The 15,238-nt window shown below is 39.5% G+C and overlaps 1 protein-coding gene across 1 annotated transcript in view; it reads left to right on the top strand.

The window, feature by feature from the left end:
• The window catches only part of CAPN13 (calpain 13), an 89,713-nt gene that overhangs the window by 15,651 nt on the left and 58,824 nt on the right, over nucleotides 1–15,238 (top strand). The window contains exon 2 of the mRNA XM_010845284.1: nucleotides 10,893–11,121. Within this exon, the coding sequence (XP_010843586.1) occupies nucleotides 10,924–11,121 (198 nt within the window). The 5' untranslated portion in view covers nucleotides 10,893–10,923. The remainder of the gene's footprint in view (nucleotides 1–10,892; nucleotides 11,122–15,238) is intronic.

The raw sequence follows: 15,238 nt of genomic DNA, 5'->3' as shown, positions 1-15,238 counted from the left end.
TGGTTGGATCTCCTTGCAGTCCAAGGGACTCTCAAGAGTCTTCTCCAACACCACAGTTCAAAAGCATCAATTTTTCGGTGCTCAGCTTTCTTCACAGTCTAACTCTCACGTCCATACATGACTACTGGAAAAACCCTAGAGATCTCTAATGTTTGTAAGATCTGTGATGAGAAAGAACTCTTATCAGTGATGATATTGGTGATTTGTGTTCTCCCTCTTTTGTTCCTTCCTCATTTGACTTTGGGTTTGTCAATTCTGTTGATGTTTTCAAAGAAGCAGCTTTTGCTTTGTTCATTTTCTCTACTGTTTTTCTCTTTCATTCATTTCTGCTCTTGTCTTTATTTACTGCCTTCCACTTCTTTGGGGTTTTCTTAATTCCCTTATGATATCACCTTTGACTCAGGATTATTTAGAAATGTGTTTAATTCTGGATATTTGGGGTTTTCTTAATCATTGTTATTAATTTCTAATTTTAATTCTGTTGTGGTTCAAGAATACTCTATGAGATTCGATCCTTGGAAATAATTGTGTTTTATGGCTCAGCATATTGTCTATTTTGGTGATTATGTATCACATGTTTGCAAAGAAAGTATATACTACAGTTTATATGTATAAAGTAGTATATATGTCAATTAGACTGAGATGATGGATTGTGTTATTCAGATATTCTGTTTCACTAATGTTTTTGTCTAGTTTGTCTACTAGATGATGAAAAATGCATGCTGAAATTTCATTATAATTATGGTATTGTTCCTGTCTTTCTTTACTTCTGTTAAGTTTTGATTTATATATTTTCAGTTTCTATTATTAGGTTAGATTTATGATTTTATTTCTTTCTGATGTATTTTTATCAATATTAAATGTCCCTGGTAATTTTATCCCTGGTAACACTCTTTGTTATGAAGTCTGACTAATCAATCTACTAAAAATATTCACACCAGCCTTCTTATGATTACTTTTTGTCCACTTATATTTCTTTTTGTCCACTTTTTTTCAAATTATTTGTGGCTTTGCATTTAAAGTATGTCTTTAATAGGTAGAAAATAGTTTAGTCTTACTGTCAATCTCTGACTTTTACTGGAATTAAATATTTAATTATTAATATGGTTGGACTTACGTCTATTTTATTTGTTTTATCCACTCTTCCACTTTAATATATTTCTGTTGATTATTTGAATATGTATTTGTATTCCATTTTAATTTGCCTATTGGATTTTGGGTATATCTCTTTTTGTCAGTGGTTATCTGGGAATTAGAGTGCACGTACTTAACCTTTCTCATTCTATTGTACCACTGCATTCTAAAATGCAGAATATTTGCAACCATATGCATCCCTTTCATTCCCTTCCACTATTCCTTATTTATAGTTATCATATGAATTATACCTGCATATATTTAAAATCTCTCCTGATAGTGTTATAATTTTTGCTTTAAACACATATGTATTTTAAAGAATTTAAGAGGAAAAATAGTCTTATATACTTATTAAGATATTTACTATATACCATTTCTGGAAATTCAATTTTCCCTATTATTACTCCCTTTTATGATTTATTACTGTTCTTTATTATTTATTTATTACTTCTTTAATATTTCTTCTGAGACATGTCTCTGCATGATGTCTCTTCATTTTTGTTTATCTGAAAAGTCTTTATTTTTATTCCTGAAATTTTCACTGAATATGGAATTCTAGGTTGACATTTCTTTCTTTCAGCCTTTTAAAGTTACTCCACTGGTTTCTGTCCTCCATGGCTTTGGATAGGAAATTTGTCAGTATTGTCTCCATTTTTCCTTTCTGTTTAATGTGTTATTTTTCTCTAACTTATTTTAACAATTTGTCTTTCTTTTCTCTAACTTCTTTCTTTATCTTTGGTTTTCAACAGCTTGATTATGATGTGTCTAGTTATGGTTTTCTTGACTTTGCATGCTTCTCTAGTTCATAAATTTATCATCAAATTTGGGGGGTTTGGGGCCATTATTTCTTCAGGTACTTTTTCTGCCCTGATATCTTGATCCTCTCCTTCTGGATTTTCAATTACACATAAATCAGACATTTTGATATTACATCATGTGTCTCCCTGTGGTTATATCCTACTTTATTTTCAATGTTTTATTCAGTCTCTTCTTGGGATGGATACTTTTTATTGATCTTTTCCCTCATTCCACTTATTCTTTCCTCTGTCACCTTCATTCTGCTTTTCAGCCCATCCAGTGAATTTTTTATTTCAGATTTTACATTCTTCAACTCAAGATTTAGCTTCTATTTGTTTCCTTTTTTTTTTATATATATAACTTCTGTTTCTCTATTGAGATTGCCTACCTTACCATTCATTTCTAGTGTGTTTCCCTTTATTTCAGGAGCATAGTTTACTAGTTGCTTTAAAACCTTTTCTTTGTAATTTCCACATCTAGATCATTGCAACATTCTCATTTGTCAGTTGTGTTTTCTCTTGTAAATAAGTCACCTTTCCTTAGTTCTTTTATTTTGAGAAGTTTGAGATTATATTCTGGACAAAGTGGATGTTATGTTGGGTAGATTTTGTGTTCTGTTATAATCTTCTGGGGAATGTTGATTATTTTCAGAAGCAGGAATCAATTTTATGAAGTTCAGAGTATACATTCTAGCTCACCTTCTGTGGAAAGTAATTCAAATATCAATTTATTTCTTTAAACGTCTGCTGTACTGATTTGGCTCTGGATCACACATCTATAATACAGAGAGGGTAGGCTAAAACAAGTGCAAGCTTGCTAACATACTTAGACAATCTCATTCTCTGGTGCCCTCTCTTCTCGGCTTCTTTCCCCTAGTGTCTTCTCCCTCCAAGTCTGTAGGAATTCCTTTCCCAGAAAAACAGCAGGGTGTCCACCAAAGCTTCAGTTATCTGTACTGGGACACTTGATGACTGAGCCCCATCCTCATGGCAAAAGTATGAGAGGGAAAAATCAAAGACCTGGAAATTCACCCTCCTGCTTGTTTCTTCTCCAAGTTTTGACTCCCCTGTACAATTTGCCAGCTTTTGTTTTCAGATTCCCAGTTTTTATTGTTTCCAGAGGTTATAGTTACAGTTATAATCAGGAGGATAGGTGGATTGTATAGGGGGCTTCTTACATTGCCATAAAGGAACTGGAACTCCTCTCTATAATTTTTAAAAGCTGAAAAATAAGGAAAAGTAAAATGATTCAATATAGAAATGCATAAATATGTGATAAACCTGTTTTTCAATAAAAGCAAGAGAATGATAAATACAACATTCTGGTTTTGGCCTCCTCTGGGGGAGGAAAGCACAAATACCTTCATAAGTATTGGTGTGTTCATAACCTTGGTGGTAGGATCATGAGTGTTCATGAGGTTATGATATTTCATAGTCTACATAGCTTATGTAGGTCAAAGGCTAACAAAATGAAGCAGGTCAAAGGCTAACAGAGTTTTGCCAAGAGAATGTGCTGGTCATAATAAACACTCTGTTCCAATAGCACAAGAGAAGACTCTACACATGAACATCACCAGATGGTCAATACCGAAATCAGATTGATTATATTCTTTGTAGCCAAAGATGGAGAAGCTGTATAGAATCAGCAAAAACAAGACCAGGAGCTGACTGTGGCTCAGATCATGAACTCCTTATAGCCAAATTCAGACTTAAATTGAAGAAAGTAGGGGAAACCACTAGACCATTCAGGTATGACCTAAATCAAATCTCTTACTATTATACAGGGGAAGTGACATAGATTCAAAGAATTAGATCTGATAGACGAGAGCCTAAAGAACTATGGATGGAGCTTCATAACGTTGTACAGGAGGCTGTGATCAAAACCATGACCAAGGAAAAGAAATGCAAAAAGGCAAAATGGTTGTCTGAGGAGGCCTTACAAATAGCTGAAGAAAGAAGAGATGCTAAAGGCAAAGGAGAAAAGGAAATATATACCCATTTGAATGCAGAGTTCCAAAGAATAGCAAGGAGAGATAAGAAAGCCTTCCTCAGTGATCAATGCAAAGAAATACAGGAAAACAATACAATGGGAAAGACTAGAGATCTCTTCAAGAAAATTAGAGATACCAAGGGAACATTTTATGCAAAGGTGGGCACAATAAAGGACAGAAGTGGTATGGACATAACAGAAGCAGAAGATAGTAAGAAGAGGCGGCAAGAATAAACAGAAGAAATATAAAAATAAGATCCTCATGACTCAGATAACCATGATGGTGTGATCACTCACCTAGAGCCAGACATCCTGGAATGCAAAGTCAAGTGGGCCTTAGGAAGCATCACTATAAACAAAGCTAGTGGAGGTAATGGAATTCCAGTTGAGCTATTTCAAATCCTAAAAGATGATGCTATGAAAGTGCTGTACTCAATATGCCAGCAAATTTGAAAACTCAGCAGTAGCCACAGGACTGCAAAAGGTCAGTTTTCATTCCAATCCCTAAGAAAGGCAATGCCAAAGAATGCTCAAACTACTGCACAATTATACTCATCTCACATGCTAGCAAAGTAATGCTCAAAATTCTCCAAGCCAGGCAACAACAATACATGAACTGAGAACTTCCAGATGTTCAAGCTGGATTTAGAAAAGGCAGAGGAACCAGAGATCAAATTGCCAACATCTGTTGGATCATCAAAAAAGCAAGAGAGTTCTGGAAGAACATCTACTTCCGCTGTATTGATTACACCAAAGATTTTGCCTGTGTGGATCACAACAAACTGTCGAAAATTCTTCAAGAGATGGAAATACCAGACCACCTGACCTGCCTCCTGAGAAATCTGTATGCAGGTCAAGAAGCAACAGTTAGAACTGGACATGGAATAACAGACTGGTTCCAAATAGGAAAACGAGTACGTCAAGGCTGTATACCGTCACCCTGCTTATTTAACTTGTATGCAGAGTACATCATGAGAAATGCCAGGCTGGATGAAGCATAAGATGCAATCAAGATTTCTGGGAGAAATATCAATAACCTCAGATATTCAGATGACACCATCCTTATGGCAGAAAGCGAAGAAGAATTAAAAAGCCTCTTGATGAAGTGAAAGAGGAGAGTGAAAAAGTTGTCTTAAAACTCAGCATTCAGAAAACGAAGATCATGGCATCCAGTCCCATCACTTCATGGGAAATAGATGGGGAAACAGTGGAAACAGTGTCAGACTTTATTTTTCTGGGCTCCAAAATCACTGCAGATGGTGACTTCAGCCATGAAATCAAAAGAGGCTTGCTCCTTGGAAGAAAAGCTATGACCAACCTAGATAGCATATTAAAAAGCAGAGACATTACTTTTCTTTTCTTTTTTTTTTTGATTGTTTCTTTTTTTTTTAAATTTTATTTTATTTTTAAACTTTACATAATTGTATTAGTTTTGCCAAATATCAAAATGAATCCGCCACAGGTATACATGTGTTCCCCATCCTGAACCCTCCTCCCTCCTCCCTCCCCATACCATCCCTGTGGGTCGTCCCAGTGCACTAGCCCCAAGCGACATTACTTTTCCAACAAAGGTCTGTCTAGTCAAAGCTATGGTTTTTCCAGTAGTCATGTATGGATATGAGAGTTGGACTATAAAGGAAGCTGAGCACCGAAGAATTGATACTTTTGAACTGTAGTGTTGGAGAAGACTCTTGAGAGTCCCTTGGACTGCAAGGAGATCCAATCAGTCAATCCTAAAGGAAATCAGTCCTGAATATTTGTTGGAAGGATTGTTGCTGAAGATGAAGCTCCAATACTTTGGCCACCTGATGTGAAGAACTGACTCATTGGAAAAGACCCTGATGCTGGGAAAGATTGAAAGCAGGAGGAGGGGATGACAGAGGATGAGATGGTTGGATGGCATTACCAACTCAATGGACATGAGTTTGAGTGAGCTCTGGGGGTTGGTGATGGACAGAGAAGCCTGGTGTGCTGCAGTCCATGGGATCACACAGAGTTGGACACGACTGAGTGACTGAACTGAACTGACATAGCTTATATATTGTCTTACATATATCAAAGTGGCCTAATTTAAAAACTAACAAATGCAATTGTTTGTAAAGTTTAAAGACTGGCTGTGCTGTGTTGTGCTTAGTTGTTCAGTCGGGTTTGACTCTGCTACTCCATGAACTGTCCATGGGCTACATGGACTCTAGGCTCCTCCGTCCATGGGAGTTTCCAGGAAGGAATACTGGAGTGGGTTGCTGTGCCCTCCTCCAGGGGATCTTCCCAACCCAGGGATCAAACCCACATCTCCTGCATTGCAGGCAGATTCTTTACCATCTGAGCCACTAGAGAAGCCCATGTATTCTTACAGCTATCCATCTCTGAGTGGTAGAAATGCATGAAAATTTAGGACAAGTTTATTGGAGTCAGAGAAATTAATATCTTTGTATAATGTTTCATGACTTACATCTCGTCCCACCTATTTTTTCATTTTATTTTTCAACAAAGTATCATTGTACCCATTTGACAGAAAAGAAAACTGAAGTTCTAAGTGCTTAGAAAACGTCTTTGGGCTCATATGACTAATAAGGGGCAGAATAAAAACTTGAGTTGGAATCTTCTGTAGTCATTTAACTTTGGGACTTTTTTTTTCTTCTGAAGTTCCATCTTCTCTTTATGTTAGAATGGCTCTCATTAAAAAGTCTACAAATGATAAATGCTAGATAGGGTGCAGAGAAAAGGAAACCCTTGTAAACTGTTGGTAGCAATGTAAATTGGTACAGTCACTATGAAAACCAGTAAAAAACTAAAAATAAAGCTACCATATGATCCAGAAATCCCACTCTTGAGCTTATATCTGGAAAAGATGAAAGTTCTAATTCAAAAATATACATGTACTCCACTGTTCATAGCAGTGCTGTTTATAATAGCCAAGAAACAGAAGCAACCCAAGTGCCCATCAACAGATGGTTTAAGAAGATATATAAATATACAACAGAATATTGCTCAGCCAGCAAAATATTGTCATTTGCAGCAATATGGATGGACCTAAAGAATATCATACTAAATAAAGTAAATCAGACAAAGAAAAATATCATTTATATGTGGAATCTAAAAATTAATACAAGTGAATATATACAAAACAGAAAAGATTCACAGACATGGAAAACAAACCTATGATTATCAGAGGGGGAAGGATAAATTAAGAGTATGGGATTAACAGATACAAACTACTATATGTAAAACAGATAAACCCTGAGGTTTTACTGTAGAGCACAGGGAACCATATTCAATATCTTATAATAACCTATACTGGAAAATAACCTGTACATATATGTGTGTATATATATACACACATATATATCTGAAAAAAACTTTGCTGTACACCTAGAACTAACACAATATTGTAAATCAACTATATTTCAGTTTTAAAAAAGAACTTGATTTCAACTCTTTTTGCCATTTTTCTAGCTTCTTCTATGCCATTTTCATTTTGAGATCAATAAGATACCACAGCAGCAAGACTAGGTATATTCTGACTATCGGGTAGGCCTTCCATCTTTCTTTTTTTCTTTCTCTTTCTAAGATAGTTGAGTCTTCTCCTGCCTTTGTTTATTTTATAAAGTGAAGCAAATATGATATAGAAGAAAAGGAATAAGCCAAAGAGTCCTTGCCAAAGTGACAGGTGGGAATATTGTTTGGCCTTTTCTGCTGCACGCAAAAGGGAGATGTTGTCAAGTTCTGTAAACCCTTTATGCCCAAGAAAGCGAGTCTACAGGCTCTTCCCTGGCAAAGCCATTACCAATTCAAAGAGCAAGAAGGTGAACCCAGTAGGTGTGATATCTGTGCCTGTTGAGGCTCCCTTCCAGCCTATTCTCTTTTCCCATCAGTATTCTCCTCCCTCCCAGAGCAGCAGACTACCTCCTCCAGCAATGGAACCAGGCCTGCCGCCTGGCCCCCAGAGCCTTCTCCTTCCTCGCTGCACTCTTGGTTAGTGGAAACAGAGCAGTGGCAAAGCCAAGGACATGGGTCTGATGTACCACTCCTGACCCTTACCCATGCTGGCCCTTCTGGGCCTGGCCCATCATTCATAAGAGCAAGTCCTCCTCTTAGAGGGTGTATGACTTCTGCATGTCCTTTCATGGCCAAAATGATAATAATGTTAATTATGCTAATAACCACTGTTCAGTGACCAGTTTCTGTTGATTAGTCAGTGCTAAACATTCAACAAGCATGGTTTCATCTGAGTCTCACCACAACTCTATAGCTTGTGTATGAGTATCACCTCCATTTCACAAAAGAGAAAAGAGAGTCTTAGAAGGGGGATTCCTAAAGCTACCCAGTCCGCTGCCCAGTAGTGGGCAGTAAGGGCCCTGCAGATGAGCCTGGATCTGATCCCCAAACATAAGGCCTTTTTTTAAGATTCTCGTGGAGAAGTCAAGCCAAACTCTTCTGACTCATTTTCAGCTGTAATTAAGAGCTGCTTAAGAATAGTCCCATAATCATAGGTCAATGGCTTGGTGGTGCTGTATTGGTTCCACCATCCCTAAGCATGTGCAGGGTTGGCAGACCCACAATTTTCACAACTCTTCCTTACCAGGTGTCATTGCCTTGTCTTTACTTGGAAACCAAATTCTATTATTGTTTTCTTGTTCTTGAATTGTACCTGACTGTTATTTCAGCTTTATTACTCTTACATAATTTGTTGTAGGTTTTCCTCTTAACCCTATAGTGAGTGGTGAGGTACACTGACATATTTTCACCTGTTATTTTCCAAGAACTAGAATGAAGAAATGTATATATCATACAGGACTAAACCAAATAAAATTGCCCATATTTACTTTCATATGGTCCAACCTAGTAGTTCACATATAAATTATTCTTACTTTGTTTATTGGGCAATTGTATATATAATTCTCTCTAAATATGTGTGTGCAGTGATACTTCATTGGTGCTATTTTGTGTATTTATTTGTGTTATCTAAATAATTTGCAATATACTATTATATATTAACTGTAAGAAAATTATAAATTATTTTTTGTTTGCATATTTTTTCTGTGATCCGAAATCTTGATTATAAGCTCATATTCTTTCTTTATGAGTTGTTCATTCATGTTCCTCTCTAGTTCTTTGTCATCATTCGATTGCTTTTTCACTGTGAAGTAGGTATGGATAGGACATATGAACCTTGGGGTCTTTTGTGTCACCTTAACAGACTCTGATCAAAGAAGCTTGAAAAGTACAAGTTTAAGTGCTAAATAGGTTTTTCAAGTCCCGCAGCTAGTAAGTGTGGATTCAGATCCAACCCAGCTTGTCTAGCAGATGGAGGATGTGAAACATATTTTGTTAAATGGCATCAGTTACACCCCTGTAACTTCCTGAACAAGAAAACCCAGACTTCCTTAACTTCTCTTTAGAGAAATTAGGACACTGACATTTATTGACTGCCTACTGTTGCCAGGTGGCTCAGTGGGTAAAGAATCCATCTGCAATGCAGGAGATGCAGGCAGACATGAGTTTGATCCCCTGGTTGGGAAGATCCTCTGGAGGAGGGCATGGCAACCCACTCCAGTATTCTTGCCTGGAGAATCCCATGGACAGAGGAGGCTGGTGGGTTACAGTCCATACGGTCGCAAAGTGTTGGACACGACTGAAGTGACTGAGGATTATTCAGTCTGTTAGGTCCAACCTCATTTAATACAGCAATAAACACTCCAAGATTGGTATCATCAATCCGTACAGGTAGAGAAATAGGTTCAGGGTTGAATACTAACTCACGATTGCAGAACTGGATATGTAGGTGGTGAGAGCAGAAAGCAAACTCAAAACTTATTTGATTGTTCATCACACTGCCTTTTCTTTTTCCTACCCCACATCTCCATATTCTACCTGTATATACCTATATACCTATATACCTATATATATATATCAAGCCCTATATATTCTACCTATAAAATGACTCTGGAATCTCTCTCTCTCCACCATCTTTATGACCACTGCCATAACACTGACCCTCCCAAGGACAAATGCAGCAGTCTCCCAACCTCCGCCCTGTCTCAGACCCTCTCCATTCCGCCACCTAGCCTCCAACTTGCTCTGTAATCCCACACACGGATCTTCAATGGCCCTGCAGCACTTGAAGGGTATAAAACAAAAACAATCCAGCTTTCCAACCTACCTTCCTGGCCTTGTCTGGCAACACTCATTATCCCCAACCCCAACTCCACTGACCCTCCAGCCCATCCCATTCCCTCTAACAAATTTTATTTATTTATTTATTTTGCTATCCTGGGTCTTAGTTGTGGCATGTGGGATCTAGTTCTCCTCAGGGATCAAACCCATGCCCCCTGCATTGGGAACACAAAGTCTCAGCCACTGGACCACCAGGGAAGTCCTGGGACTTTTTTTTTTTTTAATCTACCTACCAGTTCTCCACCTGGAAAATTCTTTTCCCCCAAGGCCAATTGCAGGGTGAGAACTCGTGGGAGAAACATTTCTTGGCAGTTCCTAGCTCCTCCTCTTTATATCCACAGGACTTTTTACACATCTTTAAGTGGACCATTTCTGTTGAACGATAGCTAGTTGTTGAAATGTCTAATATATTTTGCCACTTGATAACGAGCCTCCAGGGGATAAATATCATGTCATATTTATCTTTGAATTACCGGCATTCAGAAAAGTGCCTGGTACAAGGTCAGTACTCAATAAATGTCCATTAATGTACAAATAGTCTCTCATGCATGTAAGAGCATCCTGAAAAGCTGTTTGGTATGCAGATTGAAAACTGACCTAGAAGGAAGTTTTCTTGGATTCTAGTCTGGGCTTGCCCCCCACCAACTGGCTGGGTCCACAGGGACAGAACTTACCTGGTTCCAGTCTCACTTGTAAAGGTGGCAGACATCTGAATGCCTTCCAGGGCTCACATCCAGTGATGCAAAGTACTTGACAGCTTATCCCTAAAAATACCTCTTTTTCTCACCCAAAAGGAAAGATCTGATACCTCTTCTAGGAAGAATCATGGCACACAACCAGCAGTTTCCAGCCAAGACCCCCATCATCAAATTCAAGGAGCAGGACTTTTGCTCCTTGCGGGATCATTGCCTAAACAGAGGGCTGCTGTTTGAGGATGAGACATTCCCTGCCGAGACTTATTCCATAGGTCTGCAGCTCCTCAAGGGAAAAAACCTCTCCAACCTAAGCTGGATGCGGCCAAAGGTGAGTGAAACTCCCCACCTGGGACATGCCCAGCTCCTGGGCCCTCTGACTGTCTCCCATGGTACTTCCCACTGAAAGGATGGGCTTGAAACCTGGTTTTCAGGGCTGGCCCAAACCAAACTGGAAGGAGACTGAAATTCATCTGATCCCCTCAGCTACAGTGTTGCATCCACAGTGGGATGGAAAGACTCTATACCAGGAAACAGGACCCCTGGGTTTTAACCCAGTTCTAACACAGCATGTCACTAGGTTACATGTCTCAGGATTCCCACATAAAAAATGGGGAAGCAAAGGTATGAGGATTGTAGTAGTAGCTGTAGGGTCTCTTCCATCTCCATAAACGAGCCCCTCTGTCAGTGTTCATCACTCTTTATTCTGTTCAGGTATCACTGTCTTTTTCTTTTTTCTTTCCTAGTTAGAATTTACTCAAAGGGAAGATAACATGTCAATCATCTGTACAATAGGATGAATTTCAACAATTGCCTTGCCTCTCTCACATCTATTTGTATTTTTAGTCTTGTAAAGGCTGATCACCTATAAAAGAGTTTTAGACATCAGTTATAAAATTAAAGAAATATTTTGTGGCAATGTTCAAACCCCCTGACTCCCCCACCCCAACAGATGACCACTAACTCCACCTTGCAGCCAAGTGAGCCCACTTGGCTTTTCTAGAACTATCTCAGTTTCAGGACATGAAGCTCCAAGGGAAATTTCTCAGTCCACTAAACATTCTTGTGCTGGCATTTTCAGTGATACAAAGGACCTGGCTAAGGGCCACTTTGAGGGCACTGATGCTCAAACATCCTGTTCATGCTTCCAAAAGCCGACAGCAGAACCTAAAACAAGAGGACAGAGTATAATGTCTAGTAAGCTAATGATTATAATATCACTAGCGTTACTGAATGGGAATGAAACGCCAAGCACTCTGTGGAACACACTCAATGAAGCCAGGTTAGGTTACACAGAATAGGGGTTTTCTGATGACAGAACAAGACATAAACCCTGGAGTAACCATCTCTTGACCCCACTCCAGTACTTTTGCCTAGAAAATCCCATGGACAGAGGAGCCTGGAAGGCTGCAGTCCATGGGGTCACTAGAGTCAGACACGACTAATAAGCGACTTCACTTTCACTTTTTACTTTCATGCATTGGAGAAGGAAATGGTAACCCACTCCAGTGTTCTTGCCTGGAGAATCCCAGGGACGGGGGAGCCTAGTGGGCTACCGTCTATGGGGTCGCACAGAGTTGGACGTGACTGAGCGACTTCGCTTTAGTTAAGATGAGGGTGCTCCAAACTTCTAGGATCCAGCTTACCAGCAAGAAGCAATAAGTCCCCAACAATGACTCCCTTCTGGACTTCACTCCTAAGGAGAGCTGAGCAGAGAACTCTATTTAAAGCTTGGAAGGATTATATTTTTCCCCCCTTTGTTATTTTCAGATGAGATTCTTTTAGAATGTTGTTTTTTCACAAGGTACTGAGCAATAGATGTGAGACTATATTTATAGTGTTGAAGAATTTATAACATTTTTATTTAGAAAGGATTGAGTTTTTTATCTAATTCCAACAACATCTCAACTTGTGATGTCTTTTGGGGTCAAGGAGAAACTGAGGCAAACAGAAATGAAATGACTCACACAGAATCATTCCAGGAACCCATAGTAGAGGCAGCCAAGGGCCAAGTACATTTTACTCCCATTCTTCTTCTCACCCCAAAGCTTATCCATCCAAAAACTCTACCAGGGGATCATTTTTCATTCCCACATTTCTTTTAAAATGTATATGTTGATATTTCTTTGTATCCCTTATCGCAACTGGCAGCACTGAACATTTGTATTTTTCAGAGCTTTCCATACGTCTTCTCTTTCTCTGTTTTTTGTTCTTCCCAGTTTTGTGAGGGAATGGGTTCAGACAGGTGATGTGACTTGCACAATGTGACATAGTTAGGGAAAGAGCAGGATTTAAACTAAACTTTCTGACTTCACATACTACATGCGTGCATCTTCAGTTGCTGTCGTGTCTGACTCTTTGCGACCCCATGGACTGTATGCAGCCCACCAGGCTCCTCTGTCCATGGGATTCTCCAGGCAAGAATACTGGAGTGGATTGCTATTTCCTTCTCCAGGGGATCTTCCCAGGGATCGAAACTGAATCTCCTGCATTGGCAGGCGGATTCTTTACCACTGAGCCAACTGGGAAGCCCCCCACATACTGCACTTTTCCTCATATTGTATTTTAGGCTCCTGTTTGCTACTAATAATACCTTGTGCATCAGTAGAATCTCCTGCATTGTCTGAGTAACCAGGAATCAATCTCTGTCTATGTTCTGCCCTTCTTTTCATTTTTTTAGGTGAAAAGAATGAGGATAAAAATGGTGCCAGTGCCTAACAAGATTATTTTAAGGAATAAATGAAGACAATACATAGAACATTGTCTAGCACATTGTAAGAACTTACTAAACACTAGTTATTGTTACTCTGATTAATTTGAGAGGGATGGCATCGCATAGCAGCTACAGGGGCCATCCCCTAGGATTCCTTGGGCTTTCACTGTCTAGTCATCTCAGCTTCAGTCTTCAGCTAATTTCAGCAGAGACTTTTAAGGAGAAATGTGGGTCAGAGGAAACCATCTGGGGAGCCCAGAGGAGGCTGGCAGGGAGTGTGCAGCGTGCTTTTCCTCTCACATTCTGCTGTCTATCTCTATTAGAAGGGTGCCTCCCAATCTAAAGCTTGCTCAGTGCCGACCTGACTGCATCCCCTAAACTTCAGTTATATAGCAGCTGAGGTGGCACCAAGGCTCCCTAGGCCATTTCTGCATTCTGTGTTTTCTAGACAATGGGAAAGCATCATACTCTAGGCAACCGCTAAACCAGCATGGGTATCATTCTACCTCAAGTACTCATTCAGGCTTGGTAGGTTCAACAACAGAGCAAGAGTCAGGGACATGAAACTAGGCTTGGCTTTCTACACGAAGAAGAAAAGTTGTTTCTCCTGTAGTTTATGTTCTCTCTCTCGTTTTGTCTACCTCTTCCTTCTTCTTCGGAGAAGGCAATGGCAACCCACTCCAGTACTCTTGCCTGGAAAATCCCATGGATGGAGGAGCCTGGTAGGTTGCAGTCCATGGGGTCGCTAAGAGTCGGACATGACTGAGCAACTTCACTTTCACTCCTTCTTCTTATCTCCTCTCTCTCTAACAATTAAACCTGATCCATTTTGCTACTGTTCCTCCCATTGCTTCCTTCAGCTGGGTTTAAGGAATCAGCAACCCACTCCCCAGACTCTCCCTTCCCCCGACCAGCAGGCAGTCAGGTTCCATAAATGCCTGTGACTGTGCCCAGAGCAAAAGGCGCTGAAAGGACCCAACTCCTCATCCTCCTCAATGCTTCCTGCAACCCCAGCCTCAGGAAAGACGATGCTGGGAATTACACCTGTACTCAGAGACTCTACATGAGGTTTCCTCGAACTAAATTTGGTAGAGTCACTTTCTTCTAAAAATTTTATCTCATGAATAGTATCAAATTCCATTTATCAAGCATGTTTCTATGCTAAGTATTAATCTAAGCACCTTACACACAACATTTCATTTAGTTGCCATAACAGGCCTCTGAGGTAGATGATATTGTGTGTGTGTATGTTAGTCGCCAGTGGTGTCTGACTCTTTGCAGTCCCATGGACTGTAGCCCACCAGGCTCTGTCCATGGGATTCTCTAGGAAAGAATACTGGAGTGGGTAGCCATTTACTTTTCCAGGGGATCTTTCCAACCCATGGATCGAACCCAAGTCTCATGCATTGCAAGCAGATTCTTTACCATCTGAGCTACTAGGGAAGCCCAGATGATATTATCCTCATTCAATAGATCAGCACCATCCAAAAGAACTTTCTGCGAGGATGGAAATGTCCTTTCTGCAAATACAGGAGCCACTAGTCACATGTTGCTATCAAGCAACTGAAATGTGGCCAGTGTGACTGAGGTGTTGAAGATTTAATTTCATTTAAATGTAAGTAGCTAATATAGCTTGTGGCTACCATATTGGAAAGCACAGAATTGTAGATGCAGATCTTCACAGCAGAGTTGCCAATATATCAGGCTGTATATGCATGTTCAGTCATGCCTGACT

Source organism: Bison bison, unplaced genomic scaffold (genome assembly GCF_000754665.1).
Source record: "Bison bison bison isolate TAMUID 2011002044 unplaced genomic scaffold, Bison_UMD1.0 scf7180017864215, whole genome shotgun sequence".
Taxonomy (NCBI): domain Eukaryota; kingdom Metazoa; phylum Chordata; class Mammalia; order Artiodactyla; family Bovidae; genus Bison; species Bison bison.
This window is presented reverse-complemented; position numbering and strand designations above follow the sequence as displayed.